Source organism: Sipha flava, unplaced genomic scaffold (genome assembly GCF_003268045.1).
Source record: "Sipha flava isolate LNK unplaced genomic scaffold, YSA_version1 217_pilon_pilon, whole genome shotgun sequence".
Taxonomy (NCBI): domain Eukaryota; kingdom Metazoa; phylum Arthropoda; class Insecta; order Hemiptera; family Aphididae; genus Sipha; species Sipha flava.
In genome coordinates, this window is record NW_020272843.1 from 1,185,376 (window position 1) to 1,209,609 (window position 24,234).

General features: G+C 25.7%; 2 protein-coding genes across 9 annotated transcripts; one reads left to right on the forward strand and one right to left on the reverse strand.

The window, feature by feature from the left end:
* Nucleotides 1–1,679: 1,679 nt before the first annotated feature.
* Nucleotides 1,680–8,224, reverse strand: LOC112682986 (ATP-dependent rRNA helicase RRP3-like). 2 transcript variants are annotated; one of them, XM_025553787.1, is made up of 10 exons: nucleotides 8,039–8,224; nucleotides 7,721–7,904; nucleotides 4,434–5,028; nucleotides 4,232–4,372; nucleotides 3,961–4,152; nucleotides 3,361–3,537; nucleotides 3,211–3,300; nucleotides 2,786–3,145; nucleotides 2,344–2,713; nucleotides 1,680–2,216 (listed from the first exon to the last, which is right to left on the reverse strand). In XM_025553787.1, the coding sequence occupies exons 3-10, from the start codon at nucleotides 4,989–4,991 to the stop codon at nucleotides 1,735–1,737; spliced, it is 2,370 nt and encodes a 789-aa protein (XP_025409572.1). In that variant the 5' UTR covers nucleotides 4,992–5,028; nucleotides 7,721–7,904; nucleotides 8,039–8,224; the 3' UTR covers nucleotides 1,680–1,734. The 2 variants fall into 2 exon arrangements, with proteins under 2 accessions (XP_025409572.1, XP_025409574.1); XM_025553789.1 differs by lacking the exon at nucleotides 8,039–8,224 and adding an exon at nucleotides 7,938–8,030 and having other exon boundaries at nucleotides 7,721–7,814.
* Nucleotides 8,225–13,827: 5,603 nt separating this feature from the next.
* LOC112682984 (pre-mRNA-processing ATP-dependent RNA helicase prp11-like) lies at nucleotides 13,828–24,029 on the forward strand. Of its 7 annotated transcripts, none has more exons than XM_025553783.1 (7): nucleotides 14,209–14,320; nucleotides 15,065–15,208; nucleotides 18,542–19,305; nucleotides 19,414–19,647; nucleotides 19,725–20,555; nucleotides 20,611–20,974; nucleotides 21,049–21,786. In XM_025553783.1, the coding sequence occupies exons 3-7, from the start codon at nucleotides 18,586–18,588 to the stop codon at nucleotides 21,561–21,563; spliced, it is 2,664 nt and encodes an 887-aa protein (XP_025409568.1). In that variant the 5' UTR covers nucleotides 14,209–14,320; nucleotides 15,065–15,208; nucleotides 18,542–18,585; the 3' UTR covers nucleotides 21,564–21,786. The 7 variants fall into 7 exon arrangements, with proteins under 7 accessions (XP_025409566.1, XP_025409568.1, XP_025409569.1 ...); XM_025553786.1 differs by lacking the exons at nucleotides 14,209–14,320; nucleotides 15,065–15,208 and adding exons at nucleotides 17,273–17,884; nucleotides 23,552–24,029 and having other exon boundaries at nucleotides 21,049–21,377; XM_025553781.1 differs by lacking the exons at nucleotides 14,209–14,320; nucleotides 15,065–15,208 and adding an exon at nucleotides 13,828–14,017.
* The last annotated feature ends 205 nt before the right edge of the window (nucleotides 24,030–24,234 follow it).

Sequence of the window (24,234 nt, forward strand, 5' to 3'; positions counted from 1 at the left end):
TTACAGTACCAAAGTGTACACTAATTAATAATTATTTAAATTACTTTATATTTATTATATAAGTAATTAAAAATAAAACAAATTTGACCCATGTAGTTAAATCGATTAGTATTTTTTTTATTATTTAATAATGAATTATACAATTACAGAATTAAGTACAACAAGTAACAAGCCGGGATTAAAATAATTTGAGGCCATAACTATAATCAAAATATTGGTGATCCACACATAAATGTATTTCAAAGACAAAAAAAATATTATATTCTAATTTATAAATTTATTTTTTGTTTTTTTTTTTTAAACACAAAAATAAAAATATTAATTGTATAAATAATTATTTCCTGTTTTTTGAGAATCAAACCCTTTAAGTTTTCTGTTGGAATTATTAGGGATGTAGAGTGAAGCAAGGTGACTTATGTTGAGGTTAGTATGAGAGCTAAATCGTTGGTGGAGTTTACTAGAGATTATAGTGCGTAAGAAGATGGGTTGGAAAGATTGGATTTTTTACATTTTACTTAGAGCGACATTACCCCAAATTTGTATACCATATATGAGTATTTAAAATTATAATTTTTTTATGTTACTAAAAATAAGTAATTACATAAATACATTAAAAAATGTACTTTAACGCCAAAAACCTAGTAAAATGGAAAATTATTGTTATTATTAGGGCCCGGATTTAAATGCATTTAAAACCATACAAAAATGCTCTAAAAAATAGCCGAAAATGTCCTTAAAAAACGCATTTTACCACAAAAATTAACTTAAAAATGAAAAAATTACCTTAAAAATGAAAATTTTTTTTTGTTTTGGGCATTATTTAACACACTATTTAAAACATTAAAATCACATTCACACGTAATACGAGCAAAGTCTGCGAGGTAATACGAACTAAAGTTAATTTATTTAACCTAATACTGGTGACGTTCCATAGTCAATAATAAGATAAAAACTGAATAAAAAAATAAAGATTGACAATGTGTATGGAAAAACCTGATAAACCTACTTAAATATCAAAAAAATAATTTTTCTTTTGATTTTATTTTGAATAGGCTAAATTTGTATAGTAAATCGAACAAATATGCATTAAAAACCAACAAAATGACCCAATAATAATAAAAATGCTCTAAAAACGAAAAAATATAACCAAAAAAATATGCACTTTGCATTGAAATCCGGGCCCTAGTTATTATAATAGTGTTTACTTGAAATACATTTGTATTTTAAAAGTATCATGTCAAGCATTTCAGGAAAAAATGTAAATCTATGGGAAACTGAGCCCTAGTCATTACTAATAATTTTATAACATATACTGTTTAGCAGCACTAAATTGGAATTCTAAATACTTTAACTATAATAGAACTATACTTATTTTAATACTCATAAGGAACATCAAACTTTATGGATGTATATATTGAATTAAAAGTATCACCTACATTATAATATAATAAGATTTTTCAAACATTAACTTTATTTTTATTTCATAACTAATTAACATAAGTATATCATAATATTTTATAGAATAATAATAATAATAACAAAATCAAATATAAAAAAACAAGGTTTTAAAATTAATAAGAGAAATAAAACTATAAAATAACTAATTCTATTAATAAAAAATAATAATTGTCAATCCATTTCCAAGAAAAATAACTTTATAATTACTAAATAATAACATAACTGATTATTTTAACTGTTTAACTTGACATTATAAATTAATATTTTCATACAAGTTTAATATTGTAACAAATCTATCATGTTCAAAGGCATCTGAATGAAATAGGATTTGTTGTATGTTTCGATTGCCAATTTATTAAGGTCATCAAATTCATTAATAAGATTAATAACCTTTAAATTCTCTGCAGATTTAGCAACTCTATCTAAATAACAAATTGAATTTATGGGTAAATCATAATTTATTATCCAAGCTGCATTCTGAAATTGATTTCCTTTAATTGGGTCTGTTGTAATTAGCATATGTAGCATGTTTGAATTAAACATATTAAGTTTTTTTTCACGTTCAGTTGCACTGATTTCCAAATGAAAAAGTGATACGGCATAATCTAATTTTTGTAATGATTCACATAGCTTCTCCGCTCTATCTACAGAGTTACAAAAAATAATTGTTTTCTGTAACTTTAAACTTTCAACAATTTCACAAAGAGCATTCATTTTCCAATTCTCTTGAATGTTCAAATAAAATTGTTTGGGAAGATCTATGATTAAAACATAAATATTTTAAGATTTATTAAAACATACTTTATGATAATATAAGTTAAATAGGATTGTCTACATTATATTATAATTTGTAAGCACTACAAACAATAATTTATGAAGATATACTTTTAAGAATCTTTGTATCTTTTTCTTTTTCTTCATTAATAATAACCAATGGGTCCCGCAAGGTGTCCATGAATGTGTCTAATACATGGTCAAGTCTGTCTGATGTCAACAAAGTAATTTGTTTATTAATTGGTAGATTCTCCACAATTTTTTCAATTAGCTTTATGGAGCTATTGGACAACATCTTTTCAACTTGATTCATAACAACGGTGTGTATACATCCAGTACGTAGTGATTTGCATGCAATCATATTAAATATTCCAGCTGGTGTACCAACTATTACATGCGGGATAACAGTTAGTTTCCTTGGAACATTATCACCACCAATACATACATTAACACCCATAAAATCCCCAACACTCAATATGATCTACATTTAAAAAAGAACAATTAAATAATATAACAGAAACAAAAACTACCAAAATAATTTAATAAAATATACTTTTTGAATGTGTACAGCAAGGTCCCGAGTTGGTACTATTATTAAAACTTGACATTCATTTAAATTGGTATTAATTCGTTGTAATATTGGTATAGTAAACATCATTGTTCTGCCATTTCCCGGTCCAGATAAAACAATAATGTCACGCCCATTCAAACAGTGTACAATAACACGTTTTTGTAAACCAGTAGGATTCACAAAACCAAGTGAGTAAATACCACGTAGAATATCAATTTTTAAATTCATCTCATTAAAGCTATTGATATTTTTTTCTGAAAAACTATTAGTAAATAGTGACTTTGATTCGCTATGTTGACTAAACTCTGTTGATTCTATGGGTTCATTTTTGTTTGTTATCTCCTAAGACAAATAAATAAATACAAAATGAAAATAAAAGAAGATAAGCATAAAAAGATAATCAATACTTCATCATTAAACCTATTTTCACTATTCAACAATTTCTCACAACCAGATTGAGTTGATGTACTTGGTTTTATAGATTCATTTTTGTTTGTCTATTAATAGAAAAAAAAATTCTTATACAATACATATCATGTAAAAAATATAAACCATACTTCAATGATCTCAGGTGCATTATTTAACAATAATTGTTCATAGCCAGCTAAAATTGAACCCACTTCTTTTTTTAATACATTGAAATAATCTACTTTATCTGAGATTTTATTATTTTCAGTATTTCCCTTCAATGATTCATTTACATATTTTAAAGACTCATTCAATTTATCTTCTACCTAATATTAAAATACAAATAAAATATTAAAATCATAGATAAATTTAAATTATTAATTATTAATTATATATATATATATATATTAAAATATTAATTTAAATAGTAAAGAAAAATATAAATAATGTTGAAACCATCCATCACACCCATATACAACCAATATTTTGTAATCTCTATAGATATTGATAAATTTCTATCAAAAATATCAGTTACTTATAGACACATACTCATAGAGAACTTATTCTAAAAAAATTTTACTGACCTCAAAAATGTTTTTAACAGTTTCTATTAAAAAACATATACTCAAACCAAATTTAAATTAACCATTCAATGTGAATGATTAAAATGTAGATAGATAATAGAATAATATTATAACAGATTTTCTCATATTATTAATTGAACATAAAATTAATAGAAATATACTAACTGTAACAGAGGAGAGCCCTTGTTGTAATAATAATTGTGGTATTTTCAATAACAAATCATTAATAGTCTGTTTAGGATCAGAGTATACACTCTGTGAATTTTTTATGAAATTTGATGAACTAGCCTCATGAAGTTGAGTACTATTGTTGTCAGAGTTTGTAACTACATTTTTCACACATGATTCAACATTTTCCTATAAAACAAAAGTATTTATATAAAAAATACTAAAATCATGGGTTTTAAAACCAATGTAAACAACAATAACACTCTACCTTTACAGATAAACTGTCATAATTGTTTAACTCTATATTTATGCCTTCAGCTTCAATATTTGTGCTTGTAGAAGCCTTTGGTTCAATATTCAAGTTAGCCAAAGTAGATTCTTTGTCAATGTTTTGAGTTTTTGAGTGTTTCTATAAAATCAATATATTAAATTTATATTTTACAATTAAATACTTATATTTCTAAACCAACCTCTTCTGAAAAGTTAAGTATCTCTTGATCAGTTACCACATCATACTGTTCCAAAAATTGCATACATTCATCAATACTGTTATTAGTCACAACTGAAGCAGTATTAGAAAGTATTTTATTTGTATCTGACAGTACATCATACAGCTTCTGTGATGAAACTGATTCTTTTTTGATAGACTCAGTAGGAATGTTATGAGTCATTTGAGATAATGAAGTTTTAGAAATGTTTGTATCAAATTTAAAAACATTTGGTTTCAAATCAATACAAGATTGTGACCTAAAGTTATTCTTTTGATCCTCAAATTCTAATTTATTTTCCAAAATAGATTTTAAATATTTAAGCGGTTCAATTTCAGCACGTAATTTTGCAATCAATTTTTCTAATGAACTAATCATTTCTTTCTTTTTTTCAAGATCAGATATTTTGGCTCTTAATTCATCTATGGACAAACATTCATTAAGGACAAAAACATGTTTTTCCAATAATTCTTTTTCAGCACGTAACATTTTTAGTTGATGTAATAAGTCATTCTGATTATTGAATTCGGACTCCATCATAAATGTAGTCAAACTTTCAATACAGTACTTTAAAATCCTAAATAAAAAAAATATATGATAAATTAGGTATATTATTAAATTTTTAATATAAGACTAATACTATTTTAGTAGATCCTCAATTATTTAAAAATTCATCATTTTTTTAAAAAAATAACAATTATTTGCATCCTAACATACTTATGAACAGGGCCCAGAATTGTATGCATTTGCATATTTTTATATATTAAACTAAAAAGTAGCTAGGTAAGACAGAAATTTGAATCTTGTTTTTCTCTAATGTGGTATGCGAAATTAAATTTGGCATATTTTTGCATATTTAGAACATTTCAAATTGTTATGCATATTTTAGCATTTTTTTGAAATATAATGCATGTATAGAAAAAAATATTATAAAGTTATTAATATTATTATTTATTACTTAGCGCATGTCCATTGTAAATTCCGTGAATCGTGCAGTTATAAAATTTGATTTTTGTGTTATAATAAGATAAGATAAAGTTTGCTAAAAGTACCACTATGATAGTAACTCTCCAAGTAACTTTAAGAATATTATAAAAATTTGCTTGATTTATTTAAATTGATTTTCGTTTGTGACTTTTTGTTTAGATGAGTGAGTGTTCAAAATACAATTTAATTTTAATACAACATACAGTTCCATACAGTTCAATAAAATATATAAAATACAGTTAATATATTTTAAAGTATATTTTTTGTTGAATATTAATTATTTAATGAATCGTAGACATTTTAAAATTATATAAATTTAATAAATAATACACATGCATTTTTGTTCGCATGTTTTTGCATATTTTTGCATATTTTGAGTGCATATTTGAATGATAACCATCGTATAAACGCATGCATATTTCGTACATTTTTGTGCATATAATACCGGAATATAGTGCCCGGGCATTACTTATGAGTAAAGACTAGATTTAATTGATATTGCAACTTTTTATTGATACCAGGTGAATCAAATCTGAACAAATAAGTATATGAATCGAATTAATTACAGTCTTTCTATTTAATTAAATATTGCAATTTTTGTACATTTCACGCGATAAAATATACAAATTATTTTTAAAGTAATTTTACAATGAAAATATAACTACAATGTAAATTTTTACATGTAGTTAAATATAGTTTAACATTTTTAAAATTATATTTTTCTGAGTTATCCACATGACTCACAAGTTTAGAAAAATCAAATAGCCTATTACTTAATAGTTTAAACATATTTAATGAAGTTGAAAATTGTTTGATAAACATTAACGGAGATCCCAATGGGAAAATAGAGATAAATTAAAATAAGTCTTAGAAAAAAATGAAGGTTATAAAACTATTAAAACTTACTCTGAGGTTATGGCAAAAAATCAAAATGTTAATTTAGATAAAATACCAATTTTTTAAAATTATTTTAAATATGTACCTATAACCAATGCTCGACTTGTTGGGGGACGCAGGGGGACGGCATACCCTTTCTAATTTTTAGAAATTTGAGCGTCCCCTACTATTATGATGTTATAATTATAACACTTATCAACATATTTTAAGTAACAGATGATACAATTTTCAAGAACACAATTTATATATGTATATAATTATAGATTTTAATTCAGAAAAATTATAAATTTTGTAAATATTATATTAATGTACATAATATTATTTAAGTAAGTAATTAATGTTTAGATATTTGATATGATTTTATTTTGTAATTTTTATGTATTTTTCATTGCACTTTTAGTATCTTTTTAGTGCAATTATAAGATATTTTTAATGCAATTGTATCCGGTCTATACTTATGAGATATAGATTATTAAAAATTAAATTTCAGACTAAATAAATATGCATTACATTATTATAAAGAATAATAATAAATAAGATTAAAGAAATACTTTTATGATCAAACTAAAAACATATATATATGCTGGGTTTTCATTTATTCATCTCAAGTGATAATTTTATTAAGATTAGATTGTATAGCTTGATCATCAAATTATTATCATGTTATGATAAAAGTCAATACATTTTAAGTCAATAGCTAAGAGATTAAATTTAAAATATAAGATTTTCCTATAATTTATGGACCAAGAAAATTATAATTTATGATATTATTATACACATGTTTTTTTTTAGAAAATGTATATTAAACTGGAATTTCAAACATCAAATTATTTTAAAGAACATATAACATCTATGACAAAAATGATTTTCTGGTACTAAATGTATAGGTCAAGAAACTGTGATTATATCTATTGGCTATTCAAGAGTCATTTTAACTTATGGTAAATATAATAATGATTTGGATACTTAGCTAAGAGTTTAACACAATTAAATCAATATCATAATTATCAATTATTACAACAAAAACATCAAAATATATCCTTCAACCCAATTTATATTTTAATTCTTAAAAATTTGTATTAAATAATAAATGGATACATTAGAAATTAATTTTAGAAAAATATTACAAAAAATGGATTATAAAAGTTGAAATAGTAGGTATGTAAAGAATTAAAAAGTATAAACATAGTATATTATACTATATAACATAAAAATTATAGAATGTAATATGGAATACTTATATATTTTTTTTAAGATTGTGCATTGGATTTGAATAAAACAATTGAAAGGTTTAAATGTAATCAACACATAACACAAGGAGAGTTCAAAATTCCAAATAAAACTACCTATCTCAAAAAGAACAACGTAAAATAATGTTTATTTACCAAATGCCAAAATTGCAAGTTCTAGGTGGTCAGTACTTGTACACTTGCACTTCTTATAGATTTGCCAGATTCCGTCCTTACAATTAACGTAGATCTTTAAAAATGTAATGTAGAAAACCGTCAGTACTGTATCTAATATATTATATTATGTTCAGTGCATAGCCAGATTGGAAATCCAAAATAACTAAAAAGTTAATTAAAATAAATAAAATATAACTTGTTCGAGTGTCGAATAGAGTAATTTGTCGTTGTATGTGGTCGGAGTTTCAACGTTTTTAGTTTGCATAGAAAAACTTGAATTGCACCTGATATACTAACATTGAAATGTTTGTTCGTCAGCAGACGGATCACGAAAACAAGAAATTCGTCCGGTTCAGGGTCAACGCAAACGGCGAGGATGATTCATACTCTGACTGAGCAACCGGTTGTTTTGTTTACGCTCGAAGTAATTACTATAACAATATAGAGTACAGACAATAATATTTTTATTAGTTTCTGTCATGATTTAAGATATGGTCCCCGTTCACGAAGCAGTAGACAATAACACGGCAGCGTGACCACATCGGACGAAGTGAAGAGAACGTTGTGTAACGATCACACTGCACAAAAGCTTCTTTTTTTTTCTTAATCGAATTTTGATCGCAGGAAATTCGAGGTTCGTACCAGAGGCGTATTTAAACTTACTTATAGGGGGGGGGGGGCGACTCAAATTTTTTCTTTAATTCAGGCTCAAAATTTACAAGAAAAATTTTTGGTAATATTTATATCAGGTGAATCCTTAATATTTGTGTTTTTTTTTTTTTTTAATCTAATACCGGAGCCACTTAGAATGGTCTTTTGTGTAGTTCTTTTTTAACACCTATCTGTGTTTTGAAAGTTTTGCTTGTGTTTTATCTAATTTTTCACTAAGTATGGACTGGTCTTCAATCAAAATAATATATATTATTTATCGTTATGGGACATATAAACGTTATAAGCAATTGAGCGTTAAACGCTATAAATAATTTAAACGTTATTCAATTTAAGCGTTTAAAAAATTTTCCGTTTACCGTTATTGACAATTAAAACGTTATGAAAAATTTAGCGTTTTGCGTTATTTAAATTAGTGTAAAATTTGAAACTTTTTCAAATATAGTAATATTATAAAATATACTATAAAATAAATCATAATTTTTTTTTCTTAATAAAATACCCATTACTTTTATAAAAATTGTCTTGGTCTAAAAATTCTTGGGGGGGGGGGGGGGTTGCCCCCATCCCCCCCCCCCCCTCAAATACGCCACTGGTTGGTACAAGGATCTTAAATGACTAAGAATAGCTTTAATTATTTGTTTGTTGGAGTGAAAAAGGGTGGAAGAGACTGAGTTTTCTACAGGGGCGTCATTTGGGAGATTCAGACTATACATTGGCAGCCCTATTTTTTTAAATGTTTGGTTGGCCCGTATAAAATGTTATAATTGCGCCGTCGTCGATAAAATGTAAGATGCAAACGCGCTGTAATGGTGCGAGTTTTTCATAAGAACCTATTGTTCTATTGGAGTATTGAATACATCTATTACAGTATTATATCTTATCAAAACTCGTTGCGTAACCATTCTATTTATAAAAAAAAATGTGCCTCCGCCGCGCCGGTGTGAGAGATTGCAAGTCGCTCCGCTAAATAAACAGGATATATAAATGGCCTGGTGGAGGGAACAATTGGCCTGATTCAAATGTTTGCATCCTTATTGAAAAGTTGAAATGACGCCCCTGGTTTTCTATGATATTTATAATACATAAATATGAAAATCGTCAAGGTAATGATGATTTAAATATATAAAAAGATATTTTACGTAGTAATCAAGTTGTAAAACGATTCAAGCAGTTCTAAGAAAAATTGATTTTCAAGCCCCAAGTTCCTCTTTTCGTGCTTAAGAAACTCAAGTTAAATGGATTATTTGAACTATTTAACGTACCTATTTTATTATTATATTTCATTCAAACTTCGTCTCTTTGTATCAATAAATGGAATTGCTGTCTCTCTCTCTCTCTCTTTATACATGTACAAGTTCATATTTTATTATTACTAACCAATAAGGAACAATAGTGGTATATGATTCATATATAAATCATTTTTTTTTTCTAAAAAACTAATAATTGATCATTCTTTCGATTTTTCAGAATATTCATATAATGCCTAATACTGAAATCGAAGGTGAAAGCTGACAAGTTAAAAACTAAAACGCGTTTTCCATAAGTAAATGTCTTAATTTAAATAAATTCAACTCGAGTACGCTCGTATTAATAAATATTAGTAATATTATTATAACGTAGAACTCAGTAGAAGTAGAATAACTAAAGTTCAGATATAAGATATTACCATTAACTACGGAGTATTTGAGCATATAGACTACCGAGTGTGTATAATTTGTATACTTTATAATATTATTATATGCGTAATATATAAATAGTAGTCAGTGATTGAGTGGTATAATACCTAAATTAGTTTACTCAACTATAACTGTACATTGGTGCGGAATACAGAAATAATACTTTAATAACCTTGCATAATAACAATGGCAAATTTTAAAAAGTGAGTTTTAAAACATTTAAATGTATGCGTATTTATTTAAAAATAAAAATGCGTAATGTATGGATGAGTTTGTACATTTTTTTCCCGTGTAGTCGATATTATTATACGGAAAAGTAACTGCGTCATGAGTTATGAATGTTATGAGGTCAAAGGTGATTATAACTAGATGTAGCTAATGTATTGTATTTATAAAATATATAGTATATGGCAAAGAAATATAGATGTCAGCAAAGATGTCAGCAAATATTGCATAGATGGTAAATAAATATTTGCCACAACTGAAAAATATCGTTTGTACGTATTATTACGCAAGTGGTGATATATGACGGCTACTTAATATATATTTGTTAAGTTATTCTTTTGTCTCAAAGTCTACATAGTTCATACTGTATATAATATTTATTATTATGTGCAATGTGCGTGTTAATTATATACCATAATAGCTTATCTGATAGGTACAGGTATAATAAAATTATATTGTAATTCTTATTGAGACTTTATGTATAATTTTGGAGAATTTATAATTTATTATTTATGGCAATTTAGACTTCAGTTAAAGGAATCAACAGTATCTATCACATTACTCTATTCTAAATGAAAAAAAATATTTCAAAAAAATCGTGCTTAATAAGTCTTATAAGATTCATCGAATACTTATCGGATGAATCTTATTAAATTTTTTACGAATAACCTATATAAGTGGAAAATATGGTATATGTAATTACAATTCTTGGTATAATACCAATATTTTTTAGCTTATAACCTAATATAACTGGATATTATACAACAGTATTATTAATATAGATCAACAATCTTGTAAAAGATACTTTATAGGTATTTAAATAAAAATATAGATACCTGTTTTCAAAAGTATTTAAAATAAGTATTTAAATACTTGATAAAAAAAGCATTCAAGTTCAAATCCAGATACTTCAAAAAAGTATTCATAGATATTTTCAAATACTTAAAAAAATTTATATCGTTGTTTACTTTATAATCATAAAAAAAATGTAAAATAATTTTAAAAATATATTCATGTCTTACATGATTATAACGAATAAAATAGTTCTGAGTTCCTATAGGCCAGGGACCGGGAACCTTTTCATAGAAAAGAGGCATTTTTTTAAAAAAGTTATAAAACCATGATGTTTAAAGAATCTTTTAGGTAAACTTTTTTTTATATTTTCGTCACAAATGAGAGATTTTGGTTACACGATGATGTTTTGGACAAATGAAAAAGTATTAGTCCACTCGCTTCTAAATCCTCTATTTTCCTCTTCAATTTTGAGCTTTTTGTTTATAGACATTTTGTTCACAATATTGCTATATTTTAATAGGGTGAAAAGTTTATAGAAATGAATAATAAATATTGTGGGATCATCATAGACAAAATAATATTTTATTTTTACCTGAAATAAATATCGTTATTAAGAAATTCAGAAATATTATCACGATAATAACGTATAATATAATTTATATTTTATGAGTTTCGATATTGATGAATTTTCCAAAGAGCCACTGATTGCATATTAAGGAGTCACAGGTTCCCAACACCTGCAATAGTCCATAAATTATAATTAAAATGTAATTGGAAAATAAAAATTAAACAAATTTTTAATTTTGTTATGAAATTATTAATTGATAAGGATTGTCATGTAGTATACTTTTATTAATCATAATACTGTATGTTGTAGACTATAGGGCTCTCAGAACTGGTATTTATAATGAAATTGGTTAAAATAGGTCTGTACGGCAAATTTTTATAATATACCACTAATAAATATTGATTATATTTAAACAATAAGGATAAATATTTTTAATATACCTAATATAAATAAATAATTGGTAAATTAGTTTATTATTTAATGTGATACAATTGAAATACAATTTGTAAAAAAAAATATTTAATCTTAAATATAGATACTCTGGGAAAGTACTTAAAATACTATGTCCAAGTATTTATTTCATAACTTTTTAAAATACGAATTTGAATACATTAAAAATATTTGAATAATTTTATTCAAATACTTTTACTCAAGTACTTTACAAGATTGAAAATCAATTAAATTTAAGTGCATAAATTGCATTTTGTCCTATTTATATTAAATAGTTAATTATTAAGTAGGTACAAATAATATTAATATTTTAATCCCTTTGAAGTTGAAAGTTCTCCAATAACTCCAACTGTATAGATTCATGTCTTCGGTAACTTCTAAATTGTGTATTCAGAGTTTTATAGTTGTAGTCATAGGCGCCAAGTACATAGGTGTTCGAGTGCTCGAGCACCCATCGAAAATATTCATTGGATTTCTTTTGTTGGATGCACTGTATTTTCTATTCATTTTGATTTCTCCCGATATTTTCATAAGATAATACCACAACTTAAGATATAATATATTATATAGATATATTATCTTAAATCGTGTATAATACATAGAAAGAAGCAGTTTAATGAGAAAACCTTTTTGTTTTATGTTCATCATCAATTTTATAAAAGTGACAAAGGTCTTGCAATTATCAGGTTACCAGGTTATAGAAAATTTAGTATAGGGAGTGAAGGGAAAAGCCCCTCGCTAATACTTGACGTCAGTTGCACACAGGATTTTTTTTGGGGTGAGGGGTGTCATTCTATTAATAATTTACTATAGAGATAAATATTGTATAGCCCTAACATTATACTAGGCCTCGGAGAAATTTCGAGGGTAAGGGGTGAAACCCCTTACACCTACAACCCTGCGTGCACCACTGCTTGACATTGGTAAGAGCACCCAATACATTTTTGAAAACCTGGCGCCTATGGTTGTAGTAGGTTTTTACTTAATCTGTGTTCAAGGGTGGATTCAGCATTTATTTACGGTTGAAGCACTTTATAGGAGAAACAATGTAGCTGATCGTAGGCGTATGTACGGGTGTTAATAAGCGTGCGCACGGGGCGAGCCCCGGCTTGACCGGAATTTTTTTGGGGTATAGTAAAATTTAAGCTAACCATAGTAAAATGTCTATATATATTTTAATATTTTCGTGGAAATCAATTAATTGTATTTATATCATTTGATTTTAAACAATTTAATGTTTTACTTTTAACTTCAAAAGTATATGTCTAAAAATTAGCAATATAATACTTGATTCTATATATAGATATAAATTCTAAATTGTTTTTAATTTAAAACAGAATGTACTATGTTGAAGTGTTAGAATAAAATTAGGGGTACTGTCTTAGTATTGGGGCACTAATTGTATTCAGACTCGACCGAAAGTTGAAGTGTACGCACGCCTATGGGGGTGTCTTGAAGAGGGGCCTTGAACTCCCTCCCAAAAATAATTTAACTATATTATACTTAAAGTATCAACATTTATTTTTATAATCTATTATTTAGTTCTCCTAAATATACCTAGTTTATTTTTAATATTATTTCTTCCAAAGGATTGGAACTTGCCCCAATGTCTTGCCCTTGGATCCGCCCATGTACGTGCTATAAATTGTTAACTAGATCGTATTTAATGTTATTCAAAATGATAGAGTATATGATACAGCTGATACAGCGGTATAGTGTAATTAAAAGCAGTTTCGAATATTTTATTATAATTTTATTTTATTTACATGGTTCACGAGTGTATCTATTCGTATGTGTATTATTTGTAAATCCAAAACCATGCTTGGTGTGTGTACCTCGTGTAAACTATGGGTACAGTGCAGTTACAGTTGGAAAAGAAAGAAAATGTAGGTAAGTTATTAAAAATACCCAATATGCTTTTGAAATGATCTAGCGAATCTAAAATATTATAAATTACGTACGTATGACAGCGTAATCGGGTTTTCTCATTGACGTAATTCTCTGCAATAATTATGTATATCTATTAATTTTGTTTTCTTGCCACAATATAATATGATCGATATTTAAGTACTTGTATGTACAGTTTAAATTCGTTAAATTGAGATAACATTGACTGGCGTATTTACATAATTATAACGCAGTATTGTGCAATTGATTATGGAGTGTAGATCAAACGTCAACATTTTATATACGGTAATGTATAATATTATAGTACATTATGCTATATTTTATTTTATTGTTTAATTCATATACATCGAAATCGCATACAGATTCTGTATGGAATATATTTTTATTTTAACGTAACAAATAGTTGATCTTATAATTAAACATATCTATGTCAATGGTTCTCAAACTATGCTGTGGAGACCTGGACTCTATGGAGTTCTATGACTCCATAGATATGTGTGAAAATAAAATATTATTAATTGCATTATTAAAAGTATATATATATATATATATATTGTTATATAAAAGCAGATACACTTTCAATTTTTTTCTATCAAACCAGTTATGGAAGTATTGATAAATAAATTTAAAAAAAAACAATATCATTGATCATACTATAACTTATAAATTATTAAATGGTATTTATTATGTTTTTCTTTTATAAATTAAATTAAATACCTTGTATTTATGCGGCATGTAAATAATAATAAGTAATAAAGTAAATAATAAGTAACGCGAATGATGGATGCATAATTTTTTATGAGTTTTGGTTTACAATTAGTATTACTGGTTATAGGTGTTAGGATTCTATGGACATTTTTAGTACCTTAAGGATTCTAAAAATAAAAATCACTGCCTTGTATTATAAATAAGTTTATAAGCGATTTAAGTAATAATCGGCAAGGTATTAAATGTATAGTTAATAATGACAAATTTCCAAGTTGTTTAAATCATGAGCTATTTCTATACATTGAATGTTATTGTTGACAGGAAGCAATGAAAATTCAAGGATGAATGTATAATCATTTATATTCGATTATTATCTTTTTTGGATTTTCTTTGTTTAAATTTTAAATGATCAACACGGAGAGTTGTTGAATCCGTTTTTCACGTTTCAACATTGTCTGAAACCAAGTATGTAGCTTAAGGTTATTTATGGGAAGGGGTTTGATATTTGTAAGTAATAATTATTTTTATTATTGCCTATTTATTTATTAGCTTGGATTTTAGCAATGGGAAGGCCACTGTCTTCAATCATATAGTGCAGTGATTTCCAACCTTCTTTTACTCAACACCCCTTTCAAACATTTTCAAAAAATCCCCCCCTCCCCGGACAAATTAAAAAAAAATTATAGTTTCATTTTTCTAATCAGCCATTTAATTAAACTAAAAAATTAAATCCTATTAACAATTTTTATTTTTATATACTAAATTCTTAAAGCTACTAAAAATATTAACTATATAAATATATTATAAAATTGACTATTAAATAATTATAGAAAAATTATTTTTGATTAGTCACTATCATGAGTTTGATGATTTCCTGCGATATTAGAAAAAAAATATAACCAGTGAAAAAGTCCCACAGAAAAAAAGTCCCACGGAAAAAAAGTCTCCAAATTAATATTTGATTTAAATTCAGTCTTTTATGCACAAACAAAATAAAATATACAATAACATATAATTATATAATACTCGTATATTATAATAATATAATAATATAATATCTTAAACATCTATAATATTATTTAAAAAATATAAGAGTGCAATTATTCAGATATAAAAGATCTCTTTTGACATTTTGACCTATTCGCTTTAAAAAAAAATAGGAATATCTGCAGATTTGTCCTCATCAAAACGCTTACATAAAATGTTCAATCGAACTTCAATTTTTTTACCAGATTTTGTTTTTTTCCGATTAATTTCTCCTACTTCAACCAATGCCATTCTTACCTTGTCTATTATAATTTCTTGACGCACTTTTGTTAGTAATTTTAAATACTGGGATGTTTAATGCCGACGAGATGGGAAAACTTATTGTTCCAGCCCTCGCAAGCATTGTTAGTTTTGTGCGATTGTCAGTCAGATTTGTCAACCAAATTTATTTTATAAATAAAATAACAAGTATATATAATGAAAATATCGTTTTATTCATGCTATAACGAGAGACTTTTCTACCGGGGACTTTTTTTCCGAAAATTTTTTTCGAGGAGCTTTTTTTTCCGTTTACCATTTCCTGCTAATAAAATTATATTTGGTAGCCAAATTTTAGCTCAATGGATGTTAGCATCTCCCTTTTCAGATATTTCCAACCGATTTCTTGATTATAAGGTTATATATATATATATATATATATATATATAAGATTATTATAAGGTTGATTATAAGCACGATTATAGATCATTGAATTCTATATGATAACTGGAATGCTCATCAGTCATAAGACCAATGCAAACATAACCGAGAGAGCGTGTTAGAAAAAGATAGCAGATAAGAATGGTGATGCTATCTTTTTTTATCACACATAATTATATGAATTAATTACCAATACATTTTAAATTCGTTGTTCGTTAAACGTTTTGTTATGCGTTTTAAATGTTGTAAAAAAAATTAAAATAATGTGCACTGTGCAGTTATGACTTAAGATGGTGAATTTTTGTAGTTATTTGTCACATATGTTTACAAAGTTATTTTGTGTGTTATAATCAGGGCTCGGAAGTTTAAGCACTAAAAATGTTACTCTTAAATATGCACTTAAAAATTCTAAAATGTGCTCTATAAATAGCACAAAAAATAAAAAAATATACAAAAAATTATTGGAAAAATAAATGTAATTTTACAAATTTTTGGGCTCATAGACACAGTCTGGACTGGTTGAATAATAAACTGTTAACAAAAATGTTAAATTACTTAAATATATTTGTAAAAATGTACTTATTATCAGTGGCGCCTATTTGTATTTTATTTGGTGGGGCAAAGTATTTGTTAGTACCACCACCCAATAAGTTAAAGCAAAATAATGACAGGTTACATGATTGAATGATTATATTGTAAATTTAACCATCATAAAGTCTAAATTAAGTTAAGTTAGGAAAGTAGTAATTACAATCTAAGGTAAGTAATAGAAACAGCTTCAGGTAAGTAGCGTCAGTACACTTTTATTTTAATTATGAATAATATTATAAACATTATGTTTTTATTTTAATAAATATTATTTTATTGTAAATGAAGTTGTTATTTCATATGCTTGATTTATGAATTAAAGTCCTAACTTATAAGAACAAAATTAAAATAATATCGCGGTAAAATATGTTATTAAGATATTAGCGCCATGTGCAAGACAAAGATAATAACACCATTTGTATGTGCCATCTCGTTTTAACATGCTCTATCGGGCAACCCTGCTTGGTGAGTATTCCAGTTATCATATAGAATTCAATGATTTAGATATTCTTTAATCATGATTATAAGTTCAGCTCGTAATTCGTTGTCCGTCGTTATTAGTACAAACAGCTGTTCTCGCGTTATGAAACTGTTATCGCGCGTAGTCCAAAACAATGACAATTCCGCGATTCGAGGATATTTTCGGGTAAACTAAAATACCTATGAGTATATATTTTTAAAGATTTTGGTTGCCTCGGTCGGTAGGCTGACAATATCTAACTTGTCACGAGTTTTTGGAATTATTCCACGACCGCGTAACCTCCTCGTAAGTATCTTTCCGTCTTAGTATCGTTGTGTAGGTACTGTTGGTCACAAATTTTAGGATGATTTTAGATAGAATTAGAATAGAATTCATTAGTGTTCGAAGTAAGTCTATTATGCAAATTTAATTTTTAATGCATGTTTCAAATGCTATGCGTTTTCCTGGTTTTCACTTTTTTGTGTTATTAACTTCACTCTATTATAGAAAATGTGTAACCACTCTACGCATAATCCATAACTAATAATTTATTATAGCAATTTATATTAATCGTTTTAATCGTTTTCGTTAATCCAACAATTTTCTGTTCTGATATTGGTCGAGTTATAGAAGGTTCACTGTAGTTAGATCATACAAAACTCACTGGTTTTAATTATTATGAATTATTTTTGATCTTTTAAACCTAATGATGTTACCTTTAATTTGTCAATAATTATTCTTAATATTCTATAAAAATTTTAATTTATAGATTCAAAATTAAATACTTTTATTATGTTGTTTTGTTACTAACTAATATTGTACCAAAGTATTTATGGTTTGTAAAAAAAACTAACTTTTTTGGTCTTAAATTTTTTACTTGCATTGCTCAACTTCTGGGAAAATATTTTCAAAAGTAAATTAAAAAAATTTCAATATAATTTTATATTGGATTTTTATTTTATAAGTATTAGTTGTTATAATCAATATCTAAATTTAATGAATAACTAATTTGATGATTGATTTTATATTATTGATTATTTTATTTAAAAATATATTTGTTTTAGGAAGGAATGTGAAATTGAGTAAGATACATAAACAAATAAATACAATGAGTTCTGAAATTGAGAAATATGTGATAAAACAAAACCAACTCCAAAATCAAATTGATGAGTTGTTTGCTGAGAAAAAAGTATTACAAAACAAAATTGACTTACTTAATGAATGTTTATCATTTGATAAAATAAAACGAAAAATTTCTGAGTTGGAAAATAAACAAAAAATTTTGACATCTTTAGAAAGTATAATTAACAATCTAAAAAATGAAATTAAACCATTGGAATATTTAAAACATATATTGCATAGACAACTTATGGTTTCTACTTTAACTAGTAATGATTTGGATACTCAAGAACAGAAAAATTCAGAAAATTCACAGTTAACTGCAAATAGTGGATGTGCCATTGAAACATTAGATTCTTTAAGTGATATCAGTTCAGAAGATAGTGTTATGGTTTTGTCAGAGTATGAAGTTGTTTCAGATGAAGATGTTATAAGTGATATGGAAAAATCTGTTTCAAACAAAGTTATGTATGATGAAGCATTACAGATGGCATCTAGTATGCATTCATCATTGTTTGAATCATTAACTAAAAATACTGAATCTATTGCAACTTTATCCAATGTTAGTGACTTAATGCAAGATGTAAGTTGTGTGCAACCTAACTTAAATGACATTGTTGGCACAATGAGTACAAGTAATAAAAGTGAAGAACTTTTAAAAATGTATGATGTAGTAAAGGATAAAAATTTATTAAACTGTGGTAAAAATGTTCGTATATTATTGAAATAAAATTTATATAAATAATTATATTTTTTTCTTCGGAGTAACTGTTATTAATCATTGTCATTAGTATAATATATTTTCATTACTTTATAGGATGAAGTTGAATTGAAACATAATGCAGAGTATGTTAAATCAATCGCACCTGGTGCTAACCAAGTGACATTATCTGACAAAGGATCTAGTGATAGACATAACTCATTAAATAACAAGGAACATAATATGTTGAAATCGAGCAATGATTCATGGGTTAAAGTCAATGAAAATGGTTTACTTGACATTGCTCTTAAAAATGAACCAACTGTTGACATTATTCAAGAAATCATTGAGGTTCAACTAATATTAATATAAAATACTAAATATTTTTCATGTATTGTTAAGATAACTAATCATTTTTGTTTTTCTAGGATAACACATTATCACAAGGAAACATAGAAATACATACCCATAGACAGAATAATAAATTGGCAAATAGATCAAAAGATGAGATTGAAATACTACCATTTAAATTAAACACTGAAGATATCTCAAGAGAATACAACAAACAAAAAGAAAAAATTGAGATAGATGCCCATAAACAAAATTGTCAATTGACAAATGTTTTAAAAGATAGCAATGAGTTCACGCCTTTGATACTTAACACTGGACTTATTTCAAATGAATACAATGAACAAAAAAATATCTTGGTAGAAACTCATGTTGAAAATAATAAACAATTAGATCAAAAGTTTGAATCAAAAGAAGACTCAAGTGTAAATAAAAACTTTGAGAATATTTGTTATTGTATGGAATATAATTATGGAAATGAAATTCATAATCCAATTTGTTTGACAAATAATTCAAAAGATGAAATTAATTCATTAATGTTGAATATTGAAGTTTCTAGTGTCATGAAAAAATGTAATGATTTATCTGTTAATGGTGATAAACCATCTCCTTTTAATAATGATGAAAAATCCTTACAACCATGTCACATAGATAAATGTAGTATTATGGATTTGAATATTGAACTATCAAATGGTATTCGTGATCATGGCTTTGAGAATTTTATGACCTTGCAGCAGCAATTTTTATTTCATTGTATTAATGGGCGTGATATTATTTTTCATTCATACCCTTGTATTGGAAAATCAACCATATGTTTCATTTCAGTATTACAAAAAATCAACACCAGTCTCAATGAATGTCAAGCCATTATTTTAGTTCCAACATTAGAACTAGCATTATGTGGGCTTAAGGTATTTAATTAATTTTTCAAGTTATACTCAATTTTTAAGTATTTAATATTTTTAGATGATAAAATCATTTGGGAAATTCTTAAATGTTTCTACTTGTATTGGTGGTTCCAATGTTCCTCGTAAGGTTTCACCAGTTCCTCATGTGGTCATCAGTACACCTCATGGTTTATGTGACATGATCAATTGTAATTCATTGTGTAAAGATTTCATAAAAATACTTGTAGTTGATGATGCAGATGAAATGTTTAATTACAATGGATTTTTTAACAATATTAGACGTGTGTTATTATTCCTCAATAATAACCCTCAACTAATTGTATTATCAACTTCTAAATTGGAGGAGATTTTCGATCAGTTTTCTGAAGTAATGCAGAATCCTGAGTACATTATAGTACCAGATGAAAAACCTTCTTTGGAAGGTAATTTTTTATTTTTTCTATTTATAACATACATTATTATTCTTTATTAAAATCTTAGTATTATTTATTTGTAGACATTTTACAATATTGCGTTAATGTACCTGAAGAATGGAAATTTGATGCTCTCTATGAACTTTATGAAACTCTAAATTTAATGCGTACCGTTGTTTATTGTAAAACATGGAGTAAGTCTTTAGAAGTTGCAGTAAACCTGCGACTTAAATCTTGTACAGTGTCTGCTGTACATCAAGAAATGGATACTAGAGACCGAAAATTCATAATACAAAAGTTTCGATCTGATCTATGTAAACTGTTGATTACTACTGAGTTGCTGAAAGGTGAAGATTTTTCTGCAGTATTGTGGATTGTAAATTATGATCTGCCTACAAATTCAAAAGACTATGTACGTAGAATTGTTGGTTGTTTTAATCGTCGTGTAAGAGTAATTAATTTCATTACAAAAAATGATTCAATAGCCAAGAAAAACATAGAGACTTCTTTTAATATGTGTATGCTCAATTTTCCTCAGAATGTGACTGATTTATGTATACCTGATTTGGGTTCTGTGAATGATTCATCTCTTAATTGATTTGTATTATAGATGGTTAATGTTTACTGTTTTAAGATTATTTATTTAAACTTGTTTTTTGTTACTGTAAAATTATTATTAATCATACTTGTGATATTTTTTTTTTTACTTATTTAATGTTTGATAAATTGGGTTGTGTTGTATGCAATGAAGGTTTTTCAATTTTACAACATTTATAATTTCCCAACATTGGGCTTCAACTTTGTAAAAATTAAATTTATTACCATGACTTTTGAGTTGTCTTATTTTTCATATTATGAGAATATATATTATATTATTAGAAGTTTTAGATCCAACAAAATTTCAGTAATAAAAATTATTTATATTATTATAAATTAATATATTAATAAATTAATATTATTATATGATAAATGTTATGTATTTTATTTATTTTGATGAATTTGAAATTTTTTTTTTATTAATTTACTATAAATGTAACATTATAAGATTAAAGTTATATATATTTTTTTTTGTTAGTGGTATTGGTATTATGAACATATTTTTTATTTAAATTAAACATATTTAGTAAAATTGAAAATATTTCTATAAATATTCCCGGTCCCAATGTAGAAATAGTTAAAGATAAATTAAAATATGTCTTAGAAAGTAATGAAGGAAAACTATTAATACTTTGAAACTATGACAGGAAATCAAAATGTTTATTTAGATATAACTCCAAATTTTTTAAATTATTTTAAATATGCATCGATAACAACTATCGACTTTGAACATACTTTTTCATTATATAAACATATTTTAAGTAATAGACGATACAGTTTTCAAGAACAAAATGTAGATACCATGTATATAATTATAAATTTTAAATCAGAAAAATTATTTTTGTAATTTTTTGTAAATATATTAATTCCTATAATATTATTTAAGTAAGTAATTAATGATTATATATTTGATATGATTTTACTGTGTAATTTTAATGTATATTTCATTGCAATTTTAACATATTTATACGGCAATTTTGATACATTCTCATTGCAATTTTGGCATCTTTTCAGTGCAATTTTAAGATATTTTTAATGCAATTACATCCAGTCTTTAGTTATGACAATGTAATTGAAATTTTTTTTATAAGTAATTTCATGGATATAACGCGGTACAAATACATATCTATAATCCAATACTTTTCAACAATAATCTTACTAAATTTAACTAAAAATTTATAGATAAAAGATACTGATAAACTTATAAATGCAGAAATACCTTGTTGATTGTAATTTTGGTATAGTATTATATTAATAATTTTATAAAGTTTGAAGAAGATATTTTTCCAAGTAGTTACCCTAACGCTATAAAATTTAAATTAACATTGGTCAACATATTCAAACTGTATAAAATGATAAATGAATTATATAAAATTGTTATAGAAATAATTAATAATAAGCATATAAATAACACTAAACATAATGATTTAGTTAACATTGACTGCACACAATTTATAGTTCATTCCTTCAGATTTGCTCATTCTGTAACATGTGATATTTTTATTTTATACTTTTGCATTTTATTTTTAATATTCGAAAATGAATTGTGAAGGATGTATATTAAACATTCCTTGGCGCCAATGTAATTAATTTTTTAATATTTTATTTGAGTCGGATAATGGAAAAAATTATTATGTTTAATGTAATTTACGTTTTTGAAATTCAAAACAGTTATCAACATCCAAGATTAGTTCATTAAATTTAAAAAAATAACCTACATTACAATAAGTAGTATTATTTTTTTCTGGTATTTAATCTTAAGTTGGTATATTTTTATTTTTTTCAATTGTTACTTTTTTTATTAAAAAATATGGCTTTAGACAATGTTTTCTAAGTAGTACATAATTTGTTACCTATATGTAACAGATAGGTACTTCAAAACCGAAAATTTTATTTTGCATTTTTCAATGTTTTTCTCATTTTAAGAGCACTTTTAGAATTTTTCGGTTATTTTATTTGTTTTAATGTACCTATATTTGTATCTTCTAGATTTTTGAAGTTAAAATTGATGTGCCCAATATATACCAATTCAAACAATATTGACCAGATGAAAACTTGGATAGAAGATCTAGTATACTGTTGTCAATATTTTCAATTCATTAAAACAGTAAGTAATCAACAGTTTTGAAGAAAACAATGTCATAGCTATCAAAAAATCGAAACATTAATGACAGTCAAAGAAATGTAATTCAATTTAGTATTTATAAAAGCCAACTATGGAAGTATATCAAGCTCTATAACTTTGAAAGTTATATCTTCAGCTGAGGTAATTGGTTTCGTAAATGATGCCAAAACTTTATTTCAAATAATACAAGTAATTATGAAAAAGCTATAAAGAAAAAATTAGAAAGTTAAAAATTACTTAAGAAATACCTTGGGACGAGATATATTGGAATATTTGATGTTGATGAATATAGGAAAAATGTATTGAATAAAATATACGATTCAAACGATGTTGTAAATAAATTACCTACCTACTAGAAGTAGTAAAGTAAAAAAATATAATTTTAATTATTTAATTTTTTTTTTTTTTATATTGTTTTTATACATTTTTCGTAATCTTATGTATTTCTGTGATTTCAGAGAAATACTCTTTTTAAGTACTTTTTTGTATATTTGTTGGTTATATGTGGCCCTATTAAATATATCCCGGAAAAAAAGTTTTGCCCATG

Excerpts from the sequence above, each read along its gene's own strand:
- LOC112682986 (XM_025553787.1), bottom strand. The coding sequence starts at position 4,991 with ATGATGGAGTCCGAATTCAATAATCAGAATGACTTATTACATCAACTA. Across the intron at positions 3,301-3,360 it reads ATGCACCTGAGATCATTGAA|ACAAACAAAAATGAATCTAT; the intron begins GTATGGTTTATA and ends TTCTATTAATAG. Across the intron at positions 2,217-2,343 it reads AGATACAAAGATTCTTAAAA|ATCTTCCCAAACAATTTTAT; the intron begins GTATATCTTCAT and ends TTTTAATCATAG.
- LOC112682984 (XM_025553781.1), top strand. The coding sequence starts at position 13,975 with ATGGGTACAGTGCAGTTACAGTTGGAAAAGAAAGAAAATGTAG. Across the intron at positions 19,648-19,724 it reads TTATTCAAGAAATCATTGAG|GATAACACATTATCACAAGG; the intron begins GTTCAACTAATA and ends TTGTTTTTCTAG. Across the intron at positions 20,975-21,048 it reads TGAAAAACCTTCTTTGGAAG|ACATTTTACAATATTGCGTT; the intron begins GTAATTTTTTAT and ends ATTTATTTGTAG.